The sequence below is a fragment of the Polypterus senegalus genome, chromosome 12, assembly GCF_016835505.1.
Source record: "Polypterus senegalus isolate Bchr_013 chromosome 12, ASM1683550v1, whole genome shotgun sequence".
Classification (NCBI taxonomy): domain Eukaryota; kingdom Metazoa; phylum Chordata; class Cladistia; order Polypteriformes; family Polypteridae; genus Polypterus; species Polypterus senegalus.
Window position 1 is genome coordinate 51,803,287 of NC_053165.1, and position 24,991 is coordinate 51,828,277.

Below are 24,991 nucleotides of genomic sequence, written 5' to 3' on the forward strand. Positions count from 1 at the left end.
AGTGCACTTCAGGGAGCTGAACTCCATTCATTCAGTACTGAGAATCGGCCAACTCCATACAGCATAGACGTTCAGCTCCATACAATGCAGAGTGCTAAGGACCAGAAAGCTCCATACAGTGCCAAAACACACAGAGCAGCCAACTTCATTTAGTATTGTGAGCTAAGGACAATATGAGAGAGAGGTATGGCCGAGCAAACCCTATTTATTACATGGAAATGAAGACCAGCCAACTCTACGCAGTATAGAGAAGTAAGGAACAGCAAACTCCAAGTTATAAAAAGAGCCAAAGATCAACAGACTCCACTGGGAATATCTCTCTATTATAAAAGAAAATCTTATATGTGTGATGATTGATTACATCTTGCCTGAAGAAGAGGCCTGAGTTGCCTCGATAGCTTGCATACTGTAATCTTTTTAGTCAGCCAATAAAAGGTGTCATTTTGCTTGGCTTTTCTCTACATTCATAATGGCTAACACGGTACAACAACCTAGTACTAAAAAGAAAATCTTGAGATGAGACAAGACTATTACCAAGAGATTTTTCCCGTGAGACGAGACTATACCGTAATGTTATTGTGTAACTTATGTATGAGTGATGGGCTATGCAATAGAACAAGATTAGTTGTATTCAAAATTGATCGAACAATTCTGACATGTAAAATTTTAACAGGTGAAAAGAAAGGTAATGTAGCACATCTTCCGCCGATAACCTTAGACACCAAAGGAGATCTTGATATGCCGTTCGTATTAAAACGTTTACAGTTTCCCGTTAGAATAGCTTTTGCTATGACAATTAATAAATCACAGGGACAAACATTCAAAAAAGTCAGTTTATTTATTAGAGAGAAAGAAACGAAATTCACCCACGGGCAATTTATACGATGCGTTGTCACGATGGAACTCAAAACACGGAATCCAAATTCAGAGTGATATTGACGAAAAGTTAATTCCAAATATTGTTTTTACTAAAGTTTTACAGTTAAAGTGTAAGTTTAAAAAGTATTTGTGTGTTAATTTCAAAGCTAAACAGAACAAAAATGTATAATGCAACGAATGCCTGTAACGCGACATGAAACAATTTTCTTTCAATTTATTACGTTTTACTATTTTTTTGGTTAATTACTCACTGTAATGTACAGTAAAGTAGCTAGGTCTATTATGCATATGTAACAATTCCCATGAAAACAACTATCTGTTCAAATTGTCCATCTGCTTCCTCATATGTGAGCGGCAGATCCATGAAGTGGCTGGTTCATAATGCCCACATGGGAGTTGGCGAGCGAAACTAGCAGGGGGCAGAGGACCAGTCAATTGAATACAGTACGGAGAGGCAAGGCCTAGGCAGTACGGAGAGCACTGAAGCCAGTGAAACACCATTCAGTTAAAAGAGGTACGGATCGGCCAGGGCGTTGAGGGCTAGAAAACTTCATGCTAAATAAAGAGGTAGGGGTCGCACGTCTCCATACAGTAAATATTAGAAAGGACCCACAAACTTCATGCTGTGTTTAGTGAAGAGGACTTGCAAATTCCTTGACAACAACAACAACAACAACATTTATTTATATAGCACATTTTCATACAAACAGTAGCTCAAAGTGCTTTACATATTAAAGAATAGAAAAATGAAAGACATAATTATAAAAAATAAATCAACATTAACATCGAATAAGAGTAAGGTTCAATGGCCAGGGGGGACAGAAAAAACAAAAAAAACTCCAGACGGCTGGAGAAAAATAAAATCTGTAGGGATTCCAGACCATGAGACCACCCAGTCCCCTCTGGGGATTCTACCTAACATAAATGAAACAGTCCTCTTTGGATTTAGGGTTCTCACGGAAGGGCTTGATGATGATGATGGTCACGTAGACTTCTTCCTTTTAATCCGTCCATCATTGTTGGAGCATCATGAAGCTTTGAGTAGGTGGAGGTGGCGCAGGCCACCACCACAAAGAAACCGGAAAAAGAAACAGAAAAGAGAGTAGGGGTCAGTACCGATTTTAGAGCCACCATGAATAGTTGTTATGATGAATTGAACATACAGAGTATCAGGATTAAGTTAAATTACGATTAAAATGAAGTTATAAAAAGGCCATGTTAAAGTAATGTGTTTTCAGCAGTGTTTTAAAGTGCTCTACTGTATCAGCCTGGCGAATTCCTATTGGCAGGCTATTCCAGATTTTAGGTGCATAACAGCAGAAGGCCGCCTCACCACTTCTTTTAAGTTTTGTTCTTGGAATTCTAAGGAGACACTCATTTGAGGATCTGAGGTTACGATTTGGAATATAAGGTGTCAGACATTCCGATATATAAGATGGGGCGAGATTATTTAAGGCTTTATAAACCATAAGCAGAATTTTAAAGTCAATTCTGAATGACACAGGTAACCAGTGTAGTGACATCAAAACTGGAGAAATGTGTTCTGATTTTCTTTTCCTAGTTAGGATTCTAGCAGCTGCATTCTGCACTAGTTGCAAACGATTTATATCTTTTGGGTAGTCCTGAGAGGAGTGCGTTACAGTAATCTAGTCGACTGAAAACAAACGCGTGAACTAATTTCTCAGCATCTTTCAGTGATAAAGAGGTCTAACTTTACTTATGTTTCTTAAGTGAAAAATGCTGTCCTAATGATCTGATTAATATGTGATTTAAAATTCAGATTACAGTCAACAATCACCCCTAAGCTTTTTACCTCCGTCTTGACTTTTAATCCTAATGTATCCAGTTTATTTCTAATAGCCTCATTGTATCCATTATTGCTGATCACTAAAATTTCAGTTTTCTCTTTATTTAACTTGAGAAAATTACTATTCATCCATTCTGAGATACAGTCAGACATTGTGTTAGTGAATCAATAGAATCGGGTCATCAGGTGCTATTGATAAGTACAGCTGTGTGTCATCAGCATAGCTGTGGTAGCTCACGTTGTGCCCTGAGATAATCTGACCTAACGGAAGCATGTAGATTGAGAATAACAGCGGACCCAGGATAGAGCCTTGTGGAACACCATATTGGATATCATGTGTCTTGAGTTGTAATTCCCACAACTAACAAAATATTTTCTCCCTGTCAGGTAGGATTCAAACCAATTTAAGACACTGCCAGAGAGGCCCACCCATTGACTAAGGCGATTTCTAAGAATGTTGTGATCAATGGTGTCAAATGCAGCACTCAGATCTAAGAGGATGAGAACAGATAAATGGCCTCTGTCTGCATTTACCCAAAGTCATTTACTACTTTAACGAGTGCAGTTTCTGTGCTGTGATTTGTTCTAAAACCTGACTGAAATTTATCAAGAATAGCATGTTTATTTAGGTGGTCATTTAACTGCATAATGACTGCCTTCTCTAGAACTTTACTTAAGAAGGGCAAGTTAGAGATGGGTCTAAAATTTTCAAGAGCGAGGGGTCAAGATTATGTTTCTTAAGTAGGGGTTTAACTACAGCAGTCTTAAGACAGTCTGGGAAGACCCCAGTATCTAGTGACGAATTTACTATGTCAAGAACATTATCAATTAGCACGCCTGATACTTCTTTGAAAAACCTTGTTGGTATCGGGTCAAGGACGAGGTGGAGGGTTTTAATTGAGATATTATTTTTGTAAATCAGGTAAATCTATCCTAGTGAAAGAGTTTAATTTGTTTATAACAGGATGTTGGGGTTTAGGGGATCCTTAGTGTTGGGGAGATATACTATGTTATTTCTAATATCATTAATTTTTGATTGAAGAATACAGCGACAGCCTCACAGGTTTCACTGGAAGCACTTAGGAGGCATTCCTTTGAGCTACCTGGGTTTAGTAGGCGATCAATTGTTGAAAATAAGACTCTAGGATTACTAGCATTGTTATTTATAATATTAGAGAAATAGCAGCGTCTCTCAAGACGGACAGTGTTATTGTATTCTGTTATTTTGACTTTTAATATTTCGTGGTGGATAGTAAGTTTACTCTTCCTCCATTGACGCTCAGCTCTACGGCATGTTCTCTTTAAATCAGACACTCTTTGGGTCTTCCATGGTATACCAATGCTAGAAGATTTTTTCACTGTCTTTTCAGGTGCAACTATGTCAACAGCAGCTCTCACTTTAGAATTAAATCTTTCCACCTTACTATTTACATTGTCCTCGCTATTATAGCTGGCACTATAAACGGACTGATTGCTTAAAATGTTTGTAAGTTTTAAAGCTGCTGCGAATCAAAGAAGCGTTTTTAACAATATGCTTCTCATGAGTGTTTTTTATCATTATTTCTATATTAAAAAGTAGAAGAAAATGGTCTGATAGACCAATATCAATGATCTGTTTTATATCAACTTTCAGTCCTTTAGTAATCACTAAGTCTAATGTATGACCTGCTTTATGTGTAGGCTGATTTATGAGTTGTCTCAAATCAAAAGAATCCAGGAGGTTCATAAATTCTTTTACTTTTAGATCACACTGATTATCTATATGAAAATTAAAGTCGCCAACTATTAGGAGTGTGTCATAATTAGTAATTAAAATTGACATTAAGTCAGAGAATTCCTCAAAAAACGACGCGTTATATTTAGGAGGTCTATACACGGATAGTATTAGAACTTGAGAATCTCCATGAATAACAACGGCGAGATACTCAAAGGACTTGAACTTACCAAAACTGACATCTTTACATTTTAATCGGCTCGAGTAAATGTTAGCCAATCCGCCCCCCCTTTTTCCCTGGCGGTTTGAATGAGTAAAACTGTAATCCGGAGGCGCAGATTCGATTAAAACTGACGCGGCATCTGAATTCAGCCATGTTTCATTTAGTGCAATAAGATCTATTTTTTATCACTAATAAGATCGTTGATAAAAAACGTTTTGTTAGTTAAAGCTCTAACATTTAATAGTGCCATATTTAATGTTTCGGAGGTGCAGAGATGAGTACTATGTGCGTTATTGTTATTTGGAATAGGAACTAAATTATTATTATTAGCGCCGCTCTGTGTATATTTTTTGTTTAATCTGTGATCTGTTTTTATAGTTTTAATACATTGTTCCTCTAAAATAGTGATTTTAATTAGATTATTGGAGTTTATGCCGTATTTCCTAGGTTTTCTACGTGCATTGAGATTGCTTATTACAGTATTAATGGTGTGAACTTTAACGGAAGACTCTATTAAACATTCATCATGTCCTGGCACAGCAGTATTATTTCGGAAGGGGTTAAGAGCAGAGATAGATAGTCAAGAAAAACGAATTACCTTCGATATGTTTTTGGAGAGGACCCGGGCGCCGAAACTGTTCGGATGACGGCCAGCACCAGCTTACAGGGAGCTGCAGAATAGCACATAGCATGCTGTATAAAAAGCTGAGCAACTGCAGCCACATGGCATGTGGTGACAAATGCACTCAATATTGTTTAAACATTTCAGGTAAGGTAAACCCACTGGTAATAATTTATCCATTTTCTATCTATCTATCTATCTATCTATCTATCTATCTTTCTATTATATAGTGCCTTTCACATCTATCTATCTATCTATCTATCTATCTATCTATCTATCTATCTATCTATCTATCTATCTATAATTTCATTTGAGATCTATAAGTCTCTCTGATTTTACCATTTTAATAAGTAGTTTTATTTACTGGAAAGGGTTTTTTTTTATGCAAAACATAAAATGAAGAGAAGCACTACATGCAAATGGAGACAAAACAATAAACCATTTAAATTTAAGGGTAACTGTACTGTGCAATTTTTTCCGTGCCACATTATGTGCAATTTCTCCTAAAAAGTCTAAAGTGGCTCTCGTCCATATGTCGATATTAAATGTTGCTGGCAGTGAACAAGCTGGACCAGTTTTGATTTAGTCCCTTCTAGTTTGGGGTTAATGGTCATAAGCTCTTCAAAAAGCTCCAAGCAGCATCACAAGGCCAAAAAAAAGCTAATAACATTGTTTTACTATGCAAAAGAATTCTTTTTAATGTTTTTGTAAATGGCCACTAATTCAAATTCAATGCACGTTTCTTCAAGATGGAAAAAGAAACCCACAAGCCGCACCGCTGGGAAGACAGTTTTCCACACATTCTCACAAACCTGAACTGGGAATACCTGTTGGAAAAGGCGAGGTGATGCCTCAAATGTGTGCCTGTTTGTCGCTGTGTGCTTTTTTTGTTGGTTGGTTCTTCTCTCCTGCTACCATAGCCTGCATAGAGTAGTTACGGTTATGTAGTTAGTACAGCTGGAGACTACTCATCTCCATAAAATATACTGAGAGCTGAGAAGAAGCAAACCCCAATCGATAACAGAACTACTATCAAACTGCATACTGTGTGCAGAGGTCAGGTCAGACAAATGCTGAAATATTGTACGATGAGGCCTAGCAAACGTCATTCAGTATGGTACACCACATTAAGTAAGGAAGAGCAAGGATCAGAGTGAAGAGCCGAATAGTGGACTGGGACACTGGCGTCGCCCGTCTTCTGCCTCAGGCCTGGCCCTTCTGTTATTGCATTGCATAATTATTATGCCAGGGATCCTGGAATGTTTGCATTTGGGCTTTGCTATAGCCACTTTCTAGAGCTCCTTGTGTAGTGAGCGTGATTAGTGTGCTTTTCTTTTGACCTTCACTTAGTTTTTTTAGGATGTGGAGTTTGCCTAATGGTTTTTACTTAATTTAGATTTCTGCTCTTGACGTTTGGCTTATTTTGGATCCTGCCTTATGTATTGTAATTTTTGGAAAGCGTTGGCCAATGACTTTGCCACTTCTTTGTACGATTTCCTGCTTGAAGTTTAATATAATAAATGTCGTACATTAGTATGCCTGTATCTTCAGATCTGCATTATTGTTTTGCTGTGTCTTGTCTGCTGATCTCTATAGCATGTTGTTCCATGTGTGGGTTAAATTATTGTTCCACCATATGCAATTTGCTTTTGCTGTAACACTGCTTCCTTACGTAAGTTTTATTCTTTTGGTCCTGCTTTTAACTTTAATTTGTGTTTATCTGGGGGTCCTACTTTTGGATGCAATTCTTTTATCTTAACTCTGCTATGTGTTTTGCTCTATTCTGCATTTTTTGTTCTGGTGCTGTTTATTTTGTGGTTCAGTTCTTCTACATTAATTTTATTGACAGTTTTATCCAAAGCAACTTAAAAAAAAAAAAAAAGTGTGATATAATTGAATGTGGGCGGCACGGTGGCACAGTGGTAGTGCTGCTGCCTTGCTCCCCGGGTCCTCCCTGTGTGGAGTTTGCATGTTCTCCCCGTGTCTGCGTGGGTTTCCTCCCACAGTCCAAAGACATGCAGGTCAGGTGCATTGGCGATCCTAAATTGTCCCTGGTGGGTGGGTGAGTGTGTGCGTGTGCCCTGTGGTGGGCTGGCACCCTGCCCGGGGTTTGTTTCCTGCCTTGCGCCCTGTGCTGGCTGGGATTGGCTTCAGCAGACCCCTGTGACCCTGTAGTTAGGATATAGCAGGTTGGACAATGACTGACTGGCGGATTGTCTCCTTATTTCTACAGTGACAGATGAAATCCAATATTGCAATTAAACCTGCCGCCTTGCAGCGTGTAGTCCAGGCCTCCCTCATTACGCCACACTGCCCACAATATGCACCGCTGCACTCCATGTCCAAACTCGGGGAATGAAATTGCCTTGTTCCATTTTGTATTTATTGTAAATACAGTAACAATGCTAGGTACAGCAAGGAAGTACGGAGTGTAGTGCTGCTTCTTCACAGCTCCATGGACTTGAGTTTGACCCTCAGCCTGGTCATTTTCAATGTGGCATTCTCTTCTCTATACTACCCAATGATGTGCTTATGGTGACCCATAAATAGATAGATACTTTATTAATCCCAAGGGGAAATTCACATAATCCAGCAGCAGTATACTGATACAAAGAAACAATATTAAATTAAATAGTAATAAAAATGAAAAAAAAAATAATAAGCAGACAATAACTTTGAGTAATATAACATATTAACATATAACATAACTGGTCCTTTGAGTGTCCATGTGAGCACATTTTGTGATGGACCTGGCATCCCAACCTGAACTTGTTCCTACCGTATATCCAGTGCTGCTCAGATAGGCACCAACTTCTCATGTGACCCTGAATTGGGCATAAACGAATGATTCGAGGTTTTGACAGCTTTTTCCCCCCAGTAAGGGCTGCATGTTATCCAATAATCTTATCGATCTTGGTTTTGAGTGTTAGCAAAGGCAGAGAAGTGCTGTCCTTTTGTTGCGATCTTTACAGCAGGAGCATATGGCCGCACTCGGCCATTCATCTGTTTTCCAGATCCACTTTCCCCAGGAGAAGGCTATACTGAGTTGTAGCCTAACTTTGCAGTGAGGGCAGAAATGCAGGCCTGGGTGAGATGTCAGTCTGTCTGTGTCCACCCACCCAAAGTTGCTGGATTGCCCAACAGTAGATCTTTGCTCTGCAGGCCTTACTAACCACAGGTTTTATTTGTCACCCTGCCCCCTATTTAATGAGTCTTATGTGCGTATAACTTGGGCTTTTATGAGCAGCAATCCAGGAACATCTGAAGAAAAAATACAAAAAAAAAAACCAAGTCCTACACCTCTGTGTCTGTTTTGCCTTCTTTTCACAAGGGGAGATCTGGACCCTTGGTTACATAACAGTCCTGTACCCGCAGGTTGGCCTGTGCTGCAGCTTTGATGCTGCAATTATGTGTAACTTGGTAGAGAAAGACCACGTGATGGCAAAAAAAAAAAGGGACGCTTCAACACCCTGAGGTGGACGAGCATCCAGCAGAATAATGAGTAAGGCACTGACATTTGAAGTTGGCCGTTACACGAGCAGAAGGCGCCGGTGGCGTCATGTGCTCTTCTTTGCCAGTGCTGGGTGATAAGGAATAAAAGACGTGGGAAGTTTTCACCGTATGTGCACAACAAAGGCACAGAACCTGGGGGAGGTGGTGGTGGGGGGGTTTGAGTTTTAATTTGACATAATCAGGGTGGACTCATTTATGATTAATGCAGCAATCAGTCCAGCTCTTATTAATGTATGGTTAGGACTACTTTCTCATTGCTATAGGGAGCCAAGTTCAATTTTCATCCAGTGTAAGGGTGTCGGTCTGTTTGTGCAGGCATAGGTGGTCTCGTTGATGTCTTTGGTGAATCCCCTTACCAGACCAAACTGTGATAAAGTGGAAGCAGAAAATAAAGAAAGAATAAGAGGGCAGCACTTGAAAAGCCACCAATTAAGGATCTGATGGTTAGTTAAGAAATGCTGGAAAGACAAGACCAGCCTGCGTTTTGGTGCTCAACATGGAGAATAAGTGAGCTGCACTCACAGGCAAAGGTAGTAAGTTTTATGTAATGGCGTCAATAGTCGGACGTGCAGTAGTAACGCTGCCCAAGTGCTGTTTTGTCTCCCATTAACCAGATGATTCAAGGTTATAGCAACACTTGGACTCCATTCAGGATTGTCGCAAGGCTGAATCAGCTGTTAGTAGCAAGTGAATTAGTAACTGGAGGATGTGATTGATCAAGTGTTGCATGGTGGCTCAGTGGTTAGCTTTGTTGCCCCATTGAACCAGTCAGTCGGTTATTGTCCAACCCGCTATATCCTAACACAGGGTCACAGGGGGGTCTGCTGGAGCCAATCCCAGCAAAAACAGGGCGCAGGGCAGGAACAAATCCCTGGACAGGGCGCCAGCCCACCACAGGACACACACGCACACACTAGGGATAATTTAGGATTGCCAATGCACCTAACCTGCATGTCTTTGGACTGTGAGAGGAAACCAACGCAGACATGGGGAGAACTTGCAAAATGCATGCAGGGAGGACCTGGGAAGTGAACCCGGGTCTTCTTACAGTAAGGCAGCAGCGATACCACTGTGCCACCGTGCCGCCCCCCATTGAACCAGCATCCTAAAGTTTCATCAACATGATGTTTGTTTGTTCTCTCCATGTCTTTGTGGGATTTCCTCCTACATCCTAAAGACAGTGTCAATCCTAAATGGTCCCTTTATAGGTTTATGCGCGGGTGGGCCCTGCAGTTGACTGGTGCATCTTCCTGTGTTCAGATCTACTGGGATAGGCACTGCACCTTCACAAGCGGGAATTTTTATTTAGAATTTTAATGTCATGTAACTTTGCTGATCAATTCTTTACTTTTTTTTTTTCTGCCCTCAGGAGCCTGTGACCCTTCATCCACCATGTCCATTGAGTGAGTCCTTACCTTTGTCTTCCAAATGCACTGCTCTGCAGCCATGTCTTTAAGAAAGATGAGTCCTTTCGTACTGGTGATGGTCATAGCAGCCCTGCTGGATACAGTCACCAGCCAGTCCTCCACCCCAGCATCAACAAAACTTCTAGACAGCAAGATGGTTACCTTTGAACCAGGTGGTGTTTCCCGGACAACCTCCAGTCCTAAAGGGACTGATCAGACTGTTGGACAGACAACAGGTCAGTCCCCCAAATCAGTACGTCTCTCAACAAGTGGATCAATTAAAACAAGGGGCACAAAGCCACCAACAGAGATTATTCACACAAGTTCTCAGAGGACAACAGTGGGTTCAGATGTTTTCTTGGCTGGCACAATACCCGATAAAAGCATACTGAGCGCTACCTCCGCTTCAGAAACATCACATCCATATGCTGGGGAGAGTAACCATCAGAGCCTTGCAGTGACTGCATTAGAGAAGGAGACACATTTTCAGTTCACACCCACACCTCTGCCACCACAGCAGACCACAGTAAGGGCTTCTGACCAGGGGTCAATCACCAATCCTATGGAGAAGTTGGAAAGCAGTGAGCCACCCTCCTCTGCTACACCAGCACCATCCTATTCAATGATTACCACTGGGGTCATTTCGGAGGACACCTTAGGGCCATCATTTACACCCCAAGCAGAAGTCACATCTGCTCTACAAAGAGCTGACCAAACCAAGTCCTTTCCTTCTGTCTTAAATGGTGGAGATGATCACACCGAGTCCCAGGGTATAACACTTCCAAATGCTGGACTGTCAACTCAAAGTCCGGTTCAAAGTTCACTTGTGCCTGTTGCCAGAGATAAAATAGGAACTGGTCATACTAAAAAACCCACTCTGAGCTCTGATACCTTCCCACCAGAGGGCACTGTCCGAGCAGAGCCAGGAACAAATGTAACTTTTTCTGAAGCTTCATCTGCACTCTCCCCCACTTCATCACTGCCTCATGTAGATCTTACAATAAAGCCTACCAGAGACAGTGACTTCCTGCAGGTAACTCAATCAACGGCTACATTAAATCCACAGATCTACGAGGTAACTACAGTGCCTGGTCTCCAGTCAATGGTGGAAGAGACAAGTTCTGGTAACCTCACATCTTCATCTTCAGTGCAGCCCGAGGTTACAGATAGGGTGCCTTGGGTGTTCATTCCTGGCACTGTTCAACCAACTGTTGGCAGAACCTCTGAAGCCACAACTTTCACAAAGCTCGATCCCCTGTTGGAGTCTTCTACTACGACCCAACCAACATCTGGTGAACCGGAGGTGACAGGGGATGTAAGGTTTGCTGAAGCCCACACTGCCACCTACTCTGTTAGACTGGCCACCACTCAGACACAGAATATGACAACTTTGACTACACAAGCAGAAGCATGTTCTGATGGAAAATTGTGCACCACCGTCCCTCCTGCTGTCAGGAAGAAGCTGACCACGGAGAAGTTAGACACCACAATGGAGGGGTCTACACCCCAGACAGTGAGGAAAGGTAAGAAATTCCAAAGTAAATGCAGACCCCTTAGGCCATGTTTAACGCAGTGGGAAGTTGTTTCAATGGCAGTGTTTATTATGCTTGACAGGGCTGCAGAAGACACTGGGGACAACGGGGAAGACAACTGGGCACCCCTTTACAGGAATGTCACAGACGCCCCGGTCTTCAACGGTTTCAGTTGGTGGACCTGTCCTCACTACAACGGCTCCCCGGTCTTGGACAGGTATGTGGAGGTTTAGTGTTCACTTGACAAGTGGCTTACTAGATTAGTGGCAGTGAAAGCTCAGTTCAGTTATTTTTATCAACAAAGAAACATGAAAAAGGGCCAGTAACTGCTTTTCATTTTATACAGCCACTAGAGAAAAAACAGAACAAAAATTGAATCTGAGCAACTCGGGAGCGAAAATGACTGTCCACCTCCTGGGAGAGCACGTATGTCGGTGGACTGTCTGCGCGTTTCATTTTTCCTAATGCTAATCCTTCCTGTTAGCAATTGCCTGTGAAGTGGCAAGCGGTTTAGGGTCTGACCAGAATGTCTTGATGGGGGTCGTTTGATATGTATGGTGGGGGGGGCGGGGTTGGCAGCGGGTTTTTAACAAAAAAGTGTGGGAGAGGAGACAGACAAGTATTGGCTGAATGGAGAAAGCAGAGGCACAGTTTTCCTCTCGTGAGAGGAATTTTATATTTTGGAATACAAATATACAAAGTAAATGGGGCCAGATGGAAAAATGGGAGGAAGGAAGGCAGGCTACTCAGCCCCAGAGCAGAGGGAGCAGTGCTCTGTGCCGACGATGGATACCAGAGCAGCATTATGTGTTTTGAGGTGGTTTTGTGTTACTTGTGGTCCTGATTAAAAGCAGTCATTCCTGAACTCTGAAATCACTATATTTATAAATCCGACACGGATACTTTCAGACTTAACTGATCGGCACTGCGCTGGAGGCAGTGTGGTCTAAAGCCGAGGTGAGGGAGTGAGTGCAGCATGCGGAGCAGTGTGACCTCCTCAGAGGATCTTATCATTTTATTTACATGCGGGGCACCACGATCTGTTTAAGAGAAGATTCTTAGAAGATCTCAACAAGAATTGTGTTCTGTTACCAGCAAGATAGTTTAGAGATTTTAAGACACAAATTCATTTATTAATAGATTGCTGCCTGGCTTGGAAATGACGGGCAAGGGCAGAGGTGGCACACTGTGTGTAGGGGAAGCCACCTTGAGAAATGAGTAAGGATGCCAGGTTGGAACTGGAAGCTGTTCTTAATGTTCACATAAAAATGATACATTACGAGGCAACAGTCATCAAAGTGTGCCTATTAAAACCCCCTTGGAAGTTTTCCCATGTTATTATAATGCAATGTCAAATCACAGTGAATTTCATGATATTGATCAAAAGAAACAGACTCTTGTAATGTCACGGTGAGAACAGATCTCTGCAAAGTGGTCTAAATTAATTGCAGATTTAAAACTCAAAATAATTGATAACTTAACGTTTTCAGCCCCTTCAAGCCAGAGTTTAGTCGGTGCACCTCTGAGCATGTGCAAACTGCAACTGCACAGGGCCACCAAATCCCAGGGACCACCACGCCAATATATATTGAATATAAAACGGAAAGAGAAAATGAAGACGCAGCTGACAGCTGAAGCGAAGCTAGTGCACTTGGGCGAGTCGCCTTGCAAGTTAATGTTTCACCTGATACTTAATAAAGTATTAGTGTTAGCGCAATAGTCATAATGAATATCTGGTCGGATAGGGGACACTAGACATTCGCATATCCATTCTATGCAAAATGAAGAGATTTCGAGTACACAAATCTGGTTATTCGAAACGAAAGAGAGGCTTTCCTTGCGTCACAGGAAGGAGCAATCCTGAACTTTGATCATAAGTTAAACACTTGTGTCATGAGGACGTGGCCATCCGCCATGCATAAGATACATTAGGGCCTTTCAAAACTCGACTTGATGTTTTCTTGGAGGAAACAAGTGGATAGGACTGGCGAGCTTTGTTGGGCTGAATCGCCTGTTCTCGTCTGGAGTGTTCTAACAAGATACCATATTGACATTGGCGGGCGAAGGGGCCACCGATTCCTTCTCTGCCCAGGGCCGCCCCTGCTCTGAGTCTGCATACACCGGCCTCTCCCTGTCACTTTGCACATCTCTACTCTGCCATTGTTCTTTACAAAATCATGGAAGCTCTGTCAGGTTAAAGGTGATCAGCCTCCAGCCAGAATTTCTCACTTGGATTGAGATCTGCACTTTGACTTGGCCACACCAGGACATTCATATTGTTGTTTTGAAGCCATTCCTGTGTAACTTTGTCTTGCCAGAAAACAAATTTTCTCCCAAGGTGCAGTTAACTTGCAGATTGCATCAGGTTTTTCTCCAGGATTTCTCTAGGTTTTGCTGCATTCCTTTTTTTTTTTCCCTTCAGAATCCTTTCAGTCTTCCTGCAGTGAAGCATCCCCACAACATTGATGCTGCCATTACCATGCTTCAAGGAGGGGATGGTGTATTTGTGATGATGTCTTAGACAGCATTTAGTCTGATGGGTAAACCGCTTGATTTTGGTCTTATCAGATGACAGCTGACTCCAGAGTCTTCTATATGCCTTCTGGCACACTCTAGCTGAGATATTATTAGAATATTTTTTTTTTTTTTGGCTTTCTCTTTGCTGCTCCCATACAGCTGCAACTGGTGAAACACCTGGGTTGCAGTTGTTGTCAATTTCATCTGCTGTAGCTTGTTACTCCTTTAGAATAGTTCTAGGTCTCTCGGTGGCCTCCATTACTAGTCTTCACCTTGCACGATCGCTCAGTATCTGAACGGCCTGCTCTTGCAGATTTACATCTGTGCCAAGTCTTTCCATTTCTTAATGACTGACTGAACTAGACTCTGAAGGGATATTCAGTGACTTGGAGATTTTCGGGTTTCCATCCCTTGACATGTGCCTTTCATGGAGTTGTTTGGAGTGTTCTTGCAGGTTAGACCACCATACTGAGTCACCCCAAATGGGACCTTCCGGATCAGATGCATTTATACTGCAATCTGTTGATATCCCAGACAGGTGATCTCCAATGAACGACACCAATTGGCTGCACCATTCTTGATTTAAGGATGTCATATTACTTATGGGGCGGCACGGTGGCGCAGTGGTAGCGCTGCTGCCTCGCAGTTAGGAGACCCGGGTTCGCTTCCTGGGTCCTCCCTGCGTGGAGTTTGCATGTTCTCCCCGTGTCTGCGTGGGTTTCCTCCGGGCACTCCGGTTTCCTCCCACAATCCAAAGACATGCAGGTTAGGTGGATTGGAGATTCTAAATTGGCCCTAGTGTGTGCTTGGTGTGTGGGTGTGTTTGTGTGTGTCCTGCGGTGGGTTGGCACCCTGCCCAGGATTGGTTCCTGCCTTATGCCCTGTGTTGGCTGGGATTGGCTCCAGCAGACCCCCGTGACCCTGTATTCGGATTCAGCGGGTTAGAAAATGGATGGATGGATGGATATTACTTATGTGGGCGGCACGGTGGCGCAGTGGTAGCGCTGCTGCCTCGCAGTTAGGAGACCCAGGTTCGCTTCCCAGGTCCTCCCTGCGTGGCGTTTGCATGTTCTCCCTGTGTCTGCATGGGTTTCCTCCCACAGTCCAAAGACATGCAGGTTAGGGGCACTGGCGATTCTAAATTGTCTCTGGTGGGTGTGTGTGTGTGTGCGCCCTGTGGTGGGCTGGCGCCCTGCCCGGGGATTAGTTTCCTGCCTTGCGTCCTGTGTTGGCTGGGATTGGCTCCAGCAGACCCCCGTGACCCTGTATTAGGATATAGCGGGTTGGATAATGAGTGACTGACTGATATTACTTATGTAATAAATTTATTTTTCTAGTTTTATATTTGTAATTAATTCACACTTCTTTGCAGAGATCTGTTTTCACTTTGAAACAAGTTTGTTTCTAATGATCCATGTCAAAAGTGGCAAATCCCCCCCGTGATTCAATGTTGTGTTACAATTACACGTGAATATTTATATCGTACGTTCTTCTGCCATTTGCAGCTGTTACTTCTTCGTGAAATGATCATTATTTAAAGAAACAGGATCGCCACGGTCTTTGTTTACAATCCCTCAACAAGCAAACTGGTACCTGCCAAAGTTTAGCATACGCAAGAGAAAGATTTTTATCATGCAAACCATAAATTGTAAGAAATAAACATTTGGGAAGCTTGTTGATATTCACAGAGAGTCTAACTGCAGCATTGTTCAGATGGCATTCCCATTCCGAGGATATGGATATGGTACCCCAATGCCAGGAGCACAAGCGCCTTCAGTTCCAATGGGTGCTTCTGGAATCGGTGGCAGGCATGGGCAGTTTCCTAGGTGTTTTGGTGCACCCCTTGTGAATGATGGTGGGGGGATTTTACAGCATTTTCTAGGCAGGATGGCAAAATTGATTTAGAGGAGCTTCAGAGATGTTTGACACAGACTGGGATTCACGACACCCTTTCAGTTTAGAGATCTGCGTCGAATGATGATTTCAATGCTAGATGCAGATCTCATAGGAAAGATGGGATTTAATGAGTTTAAAGAGGTTTCTGTGGCTTTGAATGGCTGGAAAGAGAATTGCATGATGTTTAATCAACTGGTTACTTGATTCTTCTCATTTCTGCTGTAATTATTTTATCACTTGTGGCACCCGGCCGGAGTAGGAGCCTGGCCGGGATGCCCAGGAGGACCAGAGGAGGGCTTGTACCTCCTCTAGACCGCGAGGGGGCGTCCGTCCTGGTTACGCTGGTGGCCTCGGGTAGAGGGCATAGAAGCCCAGCCCTGTAGGGGCCTGTGGTCACCGCCAGGCGGCGCCCCACTTCCAGACCATCATCTGCCACATCCGGCTGAGGCAGGAGCCCGGCCGGGACACCCAGGAGGACCGGAGGAGGGCCTGTACCTCCACCAGACCACAAGGGGGTGTCCGCCCTGGTTATGTTGGTGGCCTCGGGTAAGGGGCATGGAAGCCCAGCCCTGTAGGGGCCCGTGGCCACCGCCAGGCGGCGCCCCGCTGCCTGAACAGCCCTGGAGCCCAGCACTTCCGCCACACCAGGAAGTGCTGGGGGGAAGACGACTGGGGACACCCGGACGGCTTCCGGGTGCGGAGCCGGCACTTCCGCCACACAAGGGCGTGTCTGCGGAGGAGTGCCGGGAAGCAGCTGGAGCCCATCCGGGTTCCCATAAAAGGGGCCGCCTCCCAGCAGTCGTGGCGAGAGTCGGGAGGAAGGAAGATGGAGCTAGAGCGAGGACGGGAGGCGGCCAGGAGAAAGGCACCAAGACTGGAAGAGTGTGGCCTGGACTTTGGGGGATCGGTGCTGGAGGCACTGGGGTGTGACTGCACGGTAGACTTTGTACGCAGTAGTTGTAAAATAAACGGTGTGTGGTGAAATTATGATGTCCGTCTGTCTGTGTCCGGGCCAGCGTTCACACACTTTTTTCATTGTATTCTCAATATTTCTTCTCCTTTGAGCAGAGGTCTCTTTTTAGCCTTTCCTTCCTCCCTTGTTCTCCTTGCCGATGCCCACATCCTCCACCTGTGACTTACCCTTAGCCCCATCTCTCACCTTTGGTTTGTCTAGTAACTTTATTTATTAGAAAGTCGCATAATGAATAGGGGTGTGGATATTTACACAAGGTGCAAGCTTTGCCTCGGCGCTTTGTCATAGACTCCCTGGAGTGATTTTTAAGTTCCTGAATCTCTCAGATTTCTTGCTTCCCATGTTTAAGATTCAGATTCCCAACACCTGCTCTCCGTTCCTGCTTTTTATACGTCACACCTCGTCAAGCTATAAAGTCAACTCACCCATAACCAATTCCATCTGTTGTCCTTGGCCTTCATGTGCCTCGGATTTTTCCTCTTCATTGGAAGCTAGGCCAAAGTGTAGAAGAGGAGGTGAAATGCAGTTTCAGAAAGGGCAGGGCTGACAACAGACTGATTATATTAAGCTAAAAAGAGGTTTGAAATTTATCAGGTAGACACCGTCTCCTTTTAATACTGGAGTGATACCGCAAAGCCACCAGTTCATTGAAACGTGTGCAGTCTGGAGTGACCTTTGAATAGTAAACATTAAAGATCTGTCAATATTAGCACTATATATCACTCTTGGATGCATTTTGTCTGGCCCGATCATTTGTTTTGCTTGGTGTGTTTAGTCAGAGTAATCCATCGCCCTCTTGCCTCTAACATGACTTGAGCACTTTTGTGACTGCTGACGTGTGTTTTACTTCTTCACTAATAAGATTTTCAGAAAAAGTGTCTAATGGACAGTCAATAGACCTTTTAATGCTTCCAAAAGATGCTTCCCTTACTTTTCTATAAGTTTCTAAATTCATGAATAATCTGGTGACACGTACACACACTTTTCTAATCCTACTGTATACACCAACATACACATCTATCTATCTATCTATCTATCTATCTATCTATCTATCTATCTATCTATCTATCTATCTATCTATCTATCTATCTATCTAAAAGTCAAATACCACTGACTCATTCATCACAATCTCCTGAACCATGAGGACTTGGCACTTGAAATTTGGAATGTAGGTTACCCTTGGCCCATTAGGTGCTTGCTAAGAAACGGTTTTAAAAATTTCGTGGTCTAAACGTGAAATTTCTAATAGTTGTTTAGACCCGTTTGTATGTCTGTCCACTTTTCACGAGAGAACTTCTTAACGGATATAGATTGGGTTTTTTCTGTGATATGCTTGAACATTCCTTTGATTTTTGCGACTTTCTCATCGTGCTAAGTATCATAGTCTGCTTGCTGTACCGATTTATTAGTGCGAATCCGTGAGAGACGCGTCAGGCTGCTGGGAGGGGGGTGTGGCCCTCCTTACTTACGTGTCTGCCTCAGGGTGTAACTTTAACTCCACTTAGTGAGCGAACGAGAGAACTACTTAACGGATTTAAATCGGGTTTTTTTCTATAATTTGCTTGAACATTCTGGTTGATTTTGCGACTTTCTCATTGCACTAAGAATCATAGTTCACTTGCAGTAGCGATATATTCGCGCTAATCTGAGATAGAGGCTGCAGGCCGAGGAGAGGGGGAAGAGTGACGTCAGGAGTAGGGAGCTGGGCCTGGCCCTCCTCACTGTCTTGTCTCACTACTACGAGGGTGAAGCCGTGGGGGACGGCTAGTTTAAAATAAGGCCAGTTTGCAACAGAGGCGAGGAACACAAAAGCCCCAAGTTGATGGAAATACTGGGGAAAAGAAACAGCTGAGCCCGACACCTTTCGAGAAGAATTAAGATTAAGTAAACTTTGTTAGGAAGCAGGCCTCTTTGGTGTTTTTCGCAGTGGTTAATGTCTACATTTGTCTTTGTTGACACTCCATGCTGGCACCCCATTCCAAGGTAAAGTAATTTAGCAATAGCGCCAGGTGTTGTATCTGGGTGGTGACAAGAAAAGGCAAAAGCAACAGTAACAGCTGGTCATAGTGATGGCCATCATTTTGTAAGTGCAAAGAAACATTTCTGAATCAATAGCAATTTTTTAAGGACTTGTCATTTTATGTTAAGTAAATACGGTAAATTAGAAACCAGGTAAGATACAATGAGCTCTAACGCATAAATCGATGTTAAAAGATAATGCTGCTTGTATAGTTTGATCTTAGCCTGCAGTCCACTAAGCTAACATTAGCCGTAGACACGCCTGTATATGGATACTTGCACAAAAACAGACTTTAAATGATTTATTTTTTCACAGAAAGGTCACAGCATACAGCACAGTCTGTAAAACACGGTATTGCCTTATGGGGCTTAAGTGGCAATTCTGAGCAAGCAGCTGACCAAATAAGAGACTTGGTCAGCTACGGTAGTAGCCCAAAGTAAGCCCTCACTTGGATATCACAGCACAGTCATTTCTTTTATTATTATATTATTGTACCTTAGTAGCAACACACTCTTCAACCCACTTAATGTACTAGGTTGTTGTACCGTGTTAGCCATTATGAATGTAGAGCCTGAAGAAGGGGCCTGAGTTGCCTCGAAAGCTTGCATACTGTAATCTTTTTAGTTAGCCAATAAAAGGTGTCATTTTACTTGGCTTTTCTCTACAACCCACTTAATGTAATTCAGGATTGCAGCTTTGGGTGCAAGACAGGAATCTGCCCTGGATCAGGGGCTGTTACATGACAAAGCCCACTTACACATACAAACAAACATGCATGCATTCATCTTTGGGGTTATGGAAGAAAAACAAAACCCCACACAGACGAGGGATATCATGTAGACACCCTAATCCCCCACCACCTCAAGATAGTACCTGCTGTGAGGTTTGGTCCCTGTGACAGCAGTGTTAATCACTGCACCTTTGTTCTGCTCATTATACCTCAGTAGTTGGTCTCAAACCACTGCAATGGAATGTGTGAAAGAGAAGGGTCTTCATCAGTGCTTCCCAAGTTCAGTCCTGGGGACCCCATCTGGCTGCAGGTCGTTTGTTCCAACCAGTTCCACAATCAGTGAGTGGGTTTTCCTCAAGTTGATCTCACTGTTGAATCAGCTGGTCTTTTCTTTCTTCTCTTAGTCTGCATGTAGAACACAGTAGTACTGTGAGAGTTAAATTAGTAAGTTGATTAAAAATATTCATGTTTTTTGCTATAATTCCTTGCGTTCTTTTGTTATTTACCTATTAATTTATGTTTTTCTGTGGCATTTGCTCCCTTAATTGTATCCTAATGGTGACGATTAGCAATAAGCCAAGTAGACACCCAGACAATTGTCTTATAGGTGAAATTTTAAACAGTATATTTTACTAATATTTGTGGTGATTGGAAGAACTTCAGGTCCACAAAAGAAAAAAAATATTGGGGCGCCACCTCAGTCATCCCCATTTAATAAGTGAGAATTCAACAAAAATACATGGCGCGAACTAAACTAAAAAGCAGGATCCTTCTCGAAGGAGCATTTCTCTTGGTTGTTATGCGTCATGAAGTCTCGACACGAAGGACCTCCGTGCTGTTTTGCGTTCTCGTACTGAGTGACGCCTCCTTCTGGGAATTGCGACATATGTAGCGGGGAAACCGGAAGGGCAGAGTCGGCTGTCCTCATTGGGCATCATCTCAACACTGAGGAAGAAGAAATACAAGATAAGGTTAACATCAGCATCCTCATCTCGACTGGAAGTGGAAGTGCATACCTCAGAAGAGCCATGAGGATGATCTGCAGACGCGCATATGTGACAGCCATAAATTATTAGTTAGGCGGCATTGTTTGAAGAAATACTGTGCATTATGAATGAAAGTAGTTAGAAGGAAAAAAGTGAAATCGAGCAGACCAGTGGTTTCTTCCATCCCCAGTCCTGGGAGACTCCTGTGGCTGCAGGATTTTTTTCCCAACCAGATTCACAATCAGTGAATCAGTTTACCTCTAACTGATGTCATTGTTTAGCTAACTGAGCTTTTTGCCAAAGTTTAAAGTTCTCAATGCATTTTCCTATTAATCCAACAACTTCTGTGGAGTTTGCTCCTTCAGTTGTATTCTTAAAAATGCCAATTAATGACAAGTGGAGGAGACACCCTGGCAAATGACACTGAGTGATGAAAGGCTGCAGGTACTTCACTGTCTGTCCCATTAGCCTGATCATTAGAAAATAGTAGATTAAGGCATCTGAAAAACTGGAAAAGAGCAATGAAAATAATGATGAAGAAAATCTTAACACATAAATGATCTCCATGTAACTCGCTTAAATCCTTGCAACATTCCAATCAAACTTCGCATGCCCAGTTTTGGTATTTCTAATGTTGATTGTTTCATGACTTTTTTGTCATTTGCCAAGGTGTTTACTTAGCTCATTGTTATTTATTATTACGATACAATTAATAGGGCAAACTCCACAGAAGAAGATGAATTTATAGAAAGTCAAGATGAGAACTTTTAAAACGATGCAAAAAAGACCAGTTAATTAAACTATAATGTAAAGTTAGAGGTGAACTGACTCACTGATTGTCAATCTGTTTGGAACAAAAGCCTGCAGACTTTCATAAACAACAGGCATGGGCTGGCATTCTGGCCAGGATGGTCCAAGTTCCTCTTACCCAGCCAGGAGGCCAGTTTAATGGAAGGACAGTGGAAGACCAATCACACGGACTATTTGCTCCCTCGATACAATAGCTGGCTGGGCTACGGTGCCTGCATGGATACCCGCAGGGTGGGAATTGCAGTCCCGTTAGGCCGCCCTGCTGTGTTCTATGGGTGCTGCCTGGGGGAGGTGTAGGGACAGACCATCCCCACTTTAAGGAACTTGTGCCTGACCCTGAAGTGCTTCCAACCTGTAGTGGAATAAAGGAAGCCACTCATCTCATCCTGGCAAGTCCGAGCTGGGAGACCATCTGGACATCACTTGGCTGGAGGAGTGAAAGGAAAGGAAGGAATAGAGAATAGGAGGAATTATGGCTGTGCTGTATTTATGAATAACCTGTGAAGGAATTTGCTAAAATAAATAAATTGACCCTGGGACTGTGTTGGTATGTTGGAGGGTTTGGGGGCTCAGTGGTGCCCTCTACAGGTCAGAAGCCACAGGGGTCCCCAGAAAACCACTGGGCTGCTTGATTTTGATTTCTGTTTCTAACTGCTTTAGTGCATAATGCACATCACTATCATGAATAATGCCGTCTTACTAATAATACAGTATATGGTATTGGAAAAATATACTTTGGATTTTTTTTAGTTATGTGTAATAATTCTTTATCCAGATGCCTTTTACCTTCACTAATGACCTTTTTAATAGTCGTGTTTATAGGTCTCAGTTTTTTTTTTTTATTAAATACTAGGGGGCTCTGCCCCCTGCTTGCTGTGCGGGCGCTACACGCTAGTCATTTCCCAGATCTGCTAATTGTGACGAATCATTCTATGCTTTTTAGATAAACACAAATATCAACTCTGTCTTTGATATCTCTGTCTTTCGAAACTATTATCACTGACTGACAATTTGTCACTTGTTGGTTTATTATATATGCGAGTGTGATCTTTCGGATTCATATAGAAATTCAAGAAAACTTCTTTGGCCCTTTTTTTTTTTTCTTCAGATAAATTTTGTGTAAAGTGCGATACTTTTGAACGTATGGATTTGTATCCATTATTGGCTGTAGAATTTCTAATACGTCCGATCGTTTAACTTTCGGTTCTGTGTTGCATCGCTTCTCCTTGATCATAAATATAAACCTGGCCGAATTATAGTTTCTTTGAAATTAAACTTGTAGTAGCTTTTAATTGCTGCGGGACCACAGATTCTCTACGCGTATGGTCCTAAATCGTGTAAATCTACGTTTTGAGCATTGATTGATGCAAATGCGAACAGATTATTGTAAATTCGGATAATTTGCCTGTAGTGTTTGTGAATGGTTGGCACGGTGGCGCAGTGGTAGTGCTGCTACCTCGCGGTAAGCAGACTCGGGTTCGCTTCCCGGGTCCTCCCTGCATGGAGTTTGCTAGTTCTCCCCGTGTCTGCATGGGTTTGCTCCAGGTACTCCGGTTTCATCCCACAGTCCAAAGACATGCAGGTTAGGTGCATTGGCGATCTTAAATTGTCCCGTGTGCGTGTGCCCTGTGGTGGGCTGGCACCCTGCCCCGGGTTTGTTTCCTGCCTTGCACCCTGTGTTGGCTGGGATTTTCTCTTTTGGCTCTGTGGATTTCACTTTTACCAAACAACAAATCTTTTAATTTTCATGGATAGGCCTCTTCATTGGGAAGATGCACTACTTTTCTCTGATGGCAACACGAATTTGACGATCTACAAGTTTCTGACTTGAACTTTAAAGCCTTACGATATCTACAGAGGGGACTGGGTGGTCTCAAGGTCTGGAATCCCTGCAGATTTTATTTTTTTTCTCCAGTCGTCTGCAGTTTTTTGTTTTGTTTTTTCTGTCCACCCTGGCCATCGGACCTTACTTATTCTATGTTAATTAATGTTGACTTATTTTATTTTATAACCGTGTCTTTTATTTTTCTATTCATTATGTAAAGCACTTTGAGCTACATTTTTTGTATGAAAATGTGCTATATAAATAAATGTTGTTGTTACATACTTCTGTCATATCGCCTATGTCCATATATTTGATCTCTTTTTGCTGTTTCGTTATTTCACTGAGTAATAAATTCCATTTGTTTGCACTATTGCAATCTTTACTCTCATTTCTTTGAGAGTTTTGAATTTTAGTACTTTCATTATCTTCAACCTGCTCTGCATTGTATCGCGCCAATGTTTTGAACCTCTTTATGATGTTCTACTTTGTCTCGTCCGATTTTTTTTATATAGTAGAGAGAGAGATTACAGCAGAGTGAAATATCTCATTTTTGTCTTATTCATCTCATATGTAAGAAATATTTTACATTCTAGAATGTGTATCCATTTTTGCGTAATTTTATTCAGCTATTGGCTTTGTAAATTGTTGCTGGTCCAACAAAATAGCCAAGAACAAGGATTTGAGACAAACACTAGTCAGAAAGAGGGAAGTGAAGTCAGCACATCGAGAATGATAATATGGACAGGACGTGTATGACACATGATTGTCTCCAGGACAGCAAGAAGAGTAGAAAGATGGTTGCCAGTAGGAAGGTAAGGAGCAGGAAGGCCAAAGAAAAACTTGGAAAGATATGGTGATAGAGGAAATGAGGAGCAAGTGGAAGAAACCTGGAGGAAGTGGTACATGATATAGAGAAATGGAGGAAGCTTTATAACGGGCAGGGACTCCACGTTGAAGATGACAGAAGTGTGGCTAATGAACTGACTAATTGACTTATCCACCTATATCTCGACTGTCCCTCCATCTCAAAGCCAGTTCCATTCTGAAAATTATAATGAAAAGTTCATGCCGGAAGCTGAAGTTCTAGAGCCAAGTTGTAGGCTGTCTAATGCGGTTCAGACAACAAGAAACATTCCTAATTAACCACCCATCTGAGGCCTGCTCTTGCAGCTCTGGCCTACTCTTAGACATCCTAAGTGATACTTGAGAACTAGCCGTTTGCAGTCCTAATTGTGACTTTGCTGGCCTTCTAAATCTTGATGTTGCTTATCTCAATTTGATCTTGTCATCCCTGCTCGCTGCGCAGCTGTACTTAGTAGTTCTCTGGCTTACTTATTGTCGTGCATTCTCACTCGACAGAGCTGGCCGGTTCAGCCAAGGGTCTGCTGATGCTCAACGGCTATTCATTCACTGTTTTTCAAGTGTTTACAAAGGATTGTGCAATTGGAGCACATCTGGATTGTGTCACAAGCTTAAATTTCAGCGCCTGTCTGCCTCTCCAGATTGGAGTGCAGCACAGTATGATGGAGTAGGACAAT

The 24,991-nt window shown here is 42.7% G+C and overlaps 1 protein-coding gene across 3 annotated transcripts in view; it reads left to right on the plus strand.

Annotated features, from left to right (window-relative positions):
* LOC120540425 overlaps positions 1 to 24,991 on the plus strand; it is an 85,379-nt gene that overhangs the window by 17,861 nt on the left and 42,527 nt on the right. For 2 of the 3 annotated variants that reach the window (XM_039771216.1, XM_039771217.1), the window contains exons 2-3: positions 10,128 to 11,687; positions 11,779 to 11,913. In XM_039771216.1, coding sequence (XP_039627150.1) covers positions 10,187 to 11,687; positions 11,779 to 11,913 — 1,636 coding nt within the window. In that variant the 5' untranslated portion in view covers positions 10,128 to 10,186. Of the gene's footprint in view, positions 1 to 5,196; positions 5,393 to 10,127; positions 11,688 to 11,778; positions 11,914 to 24,991 lie in introns of those variants that run through there. The other variant, XM_039771218.1, reaches the window with a different exon arrangement.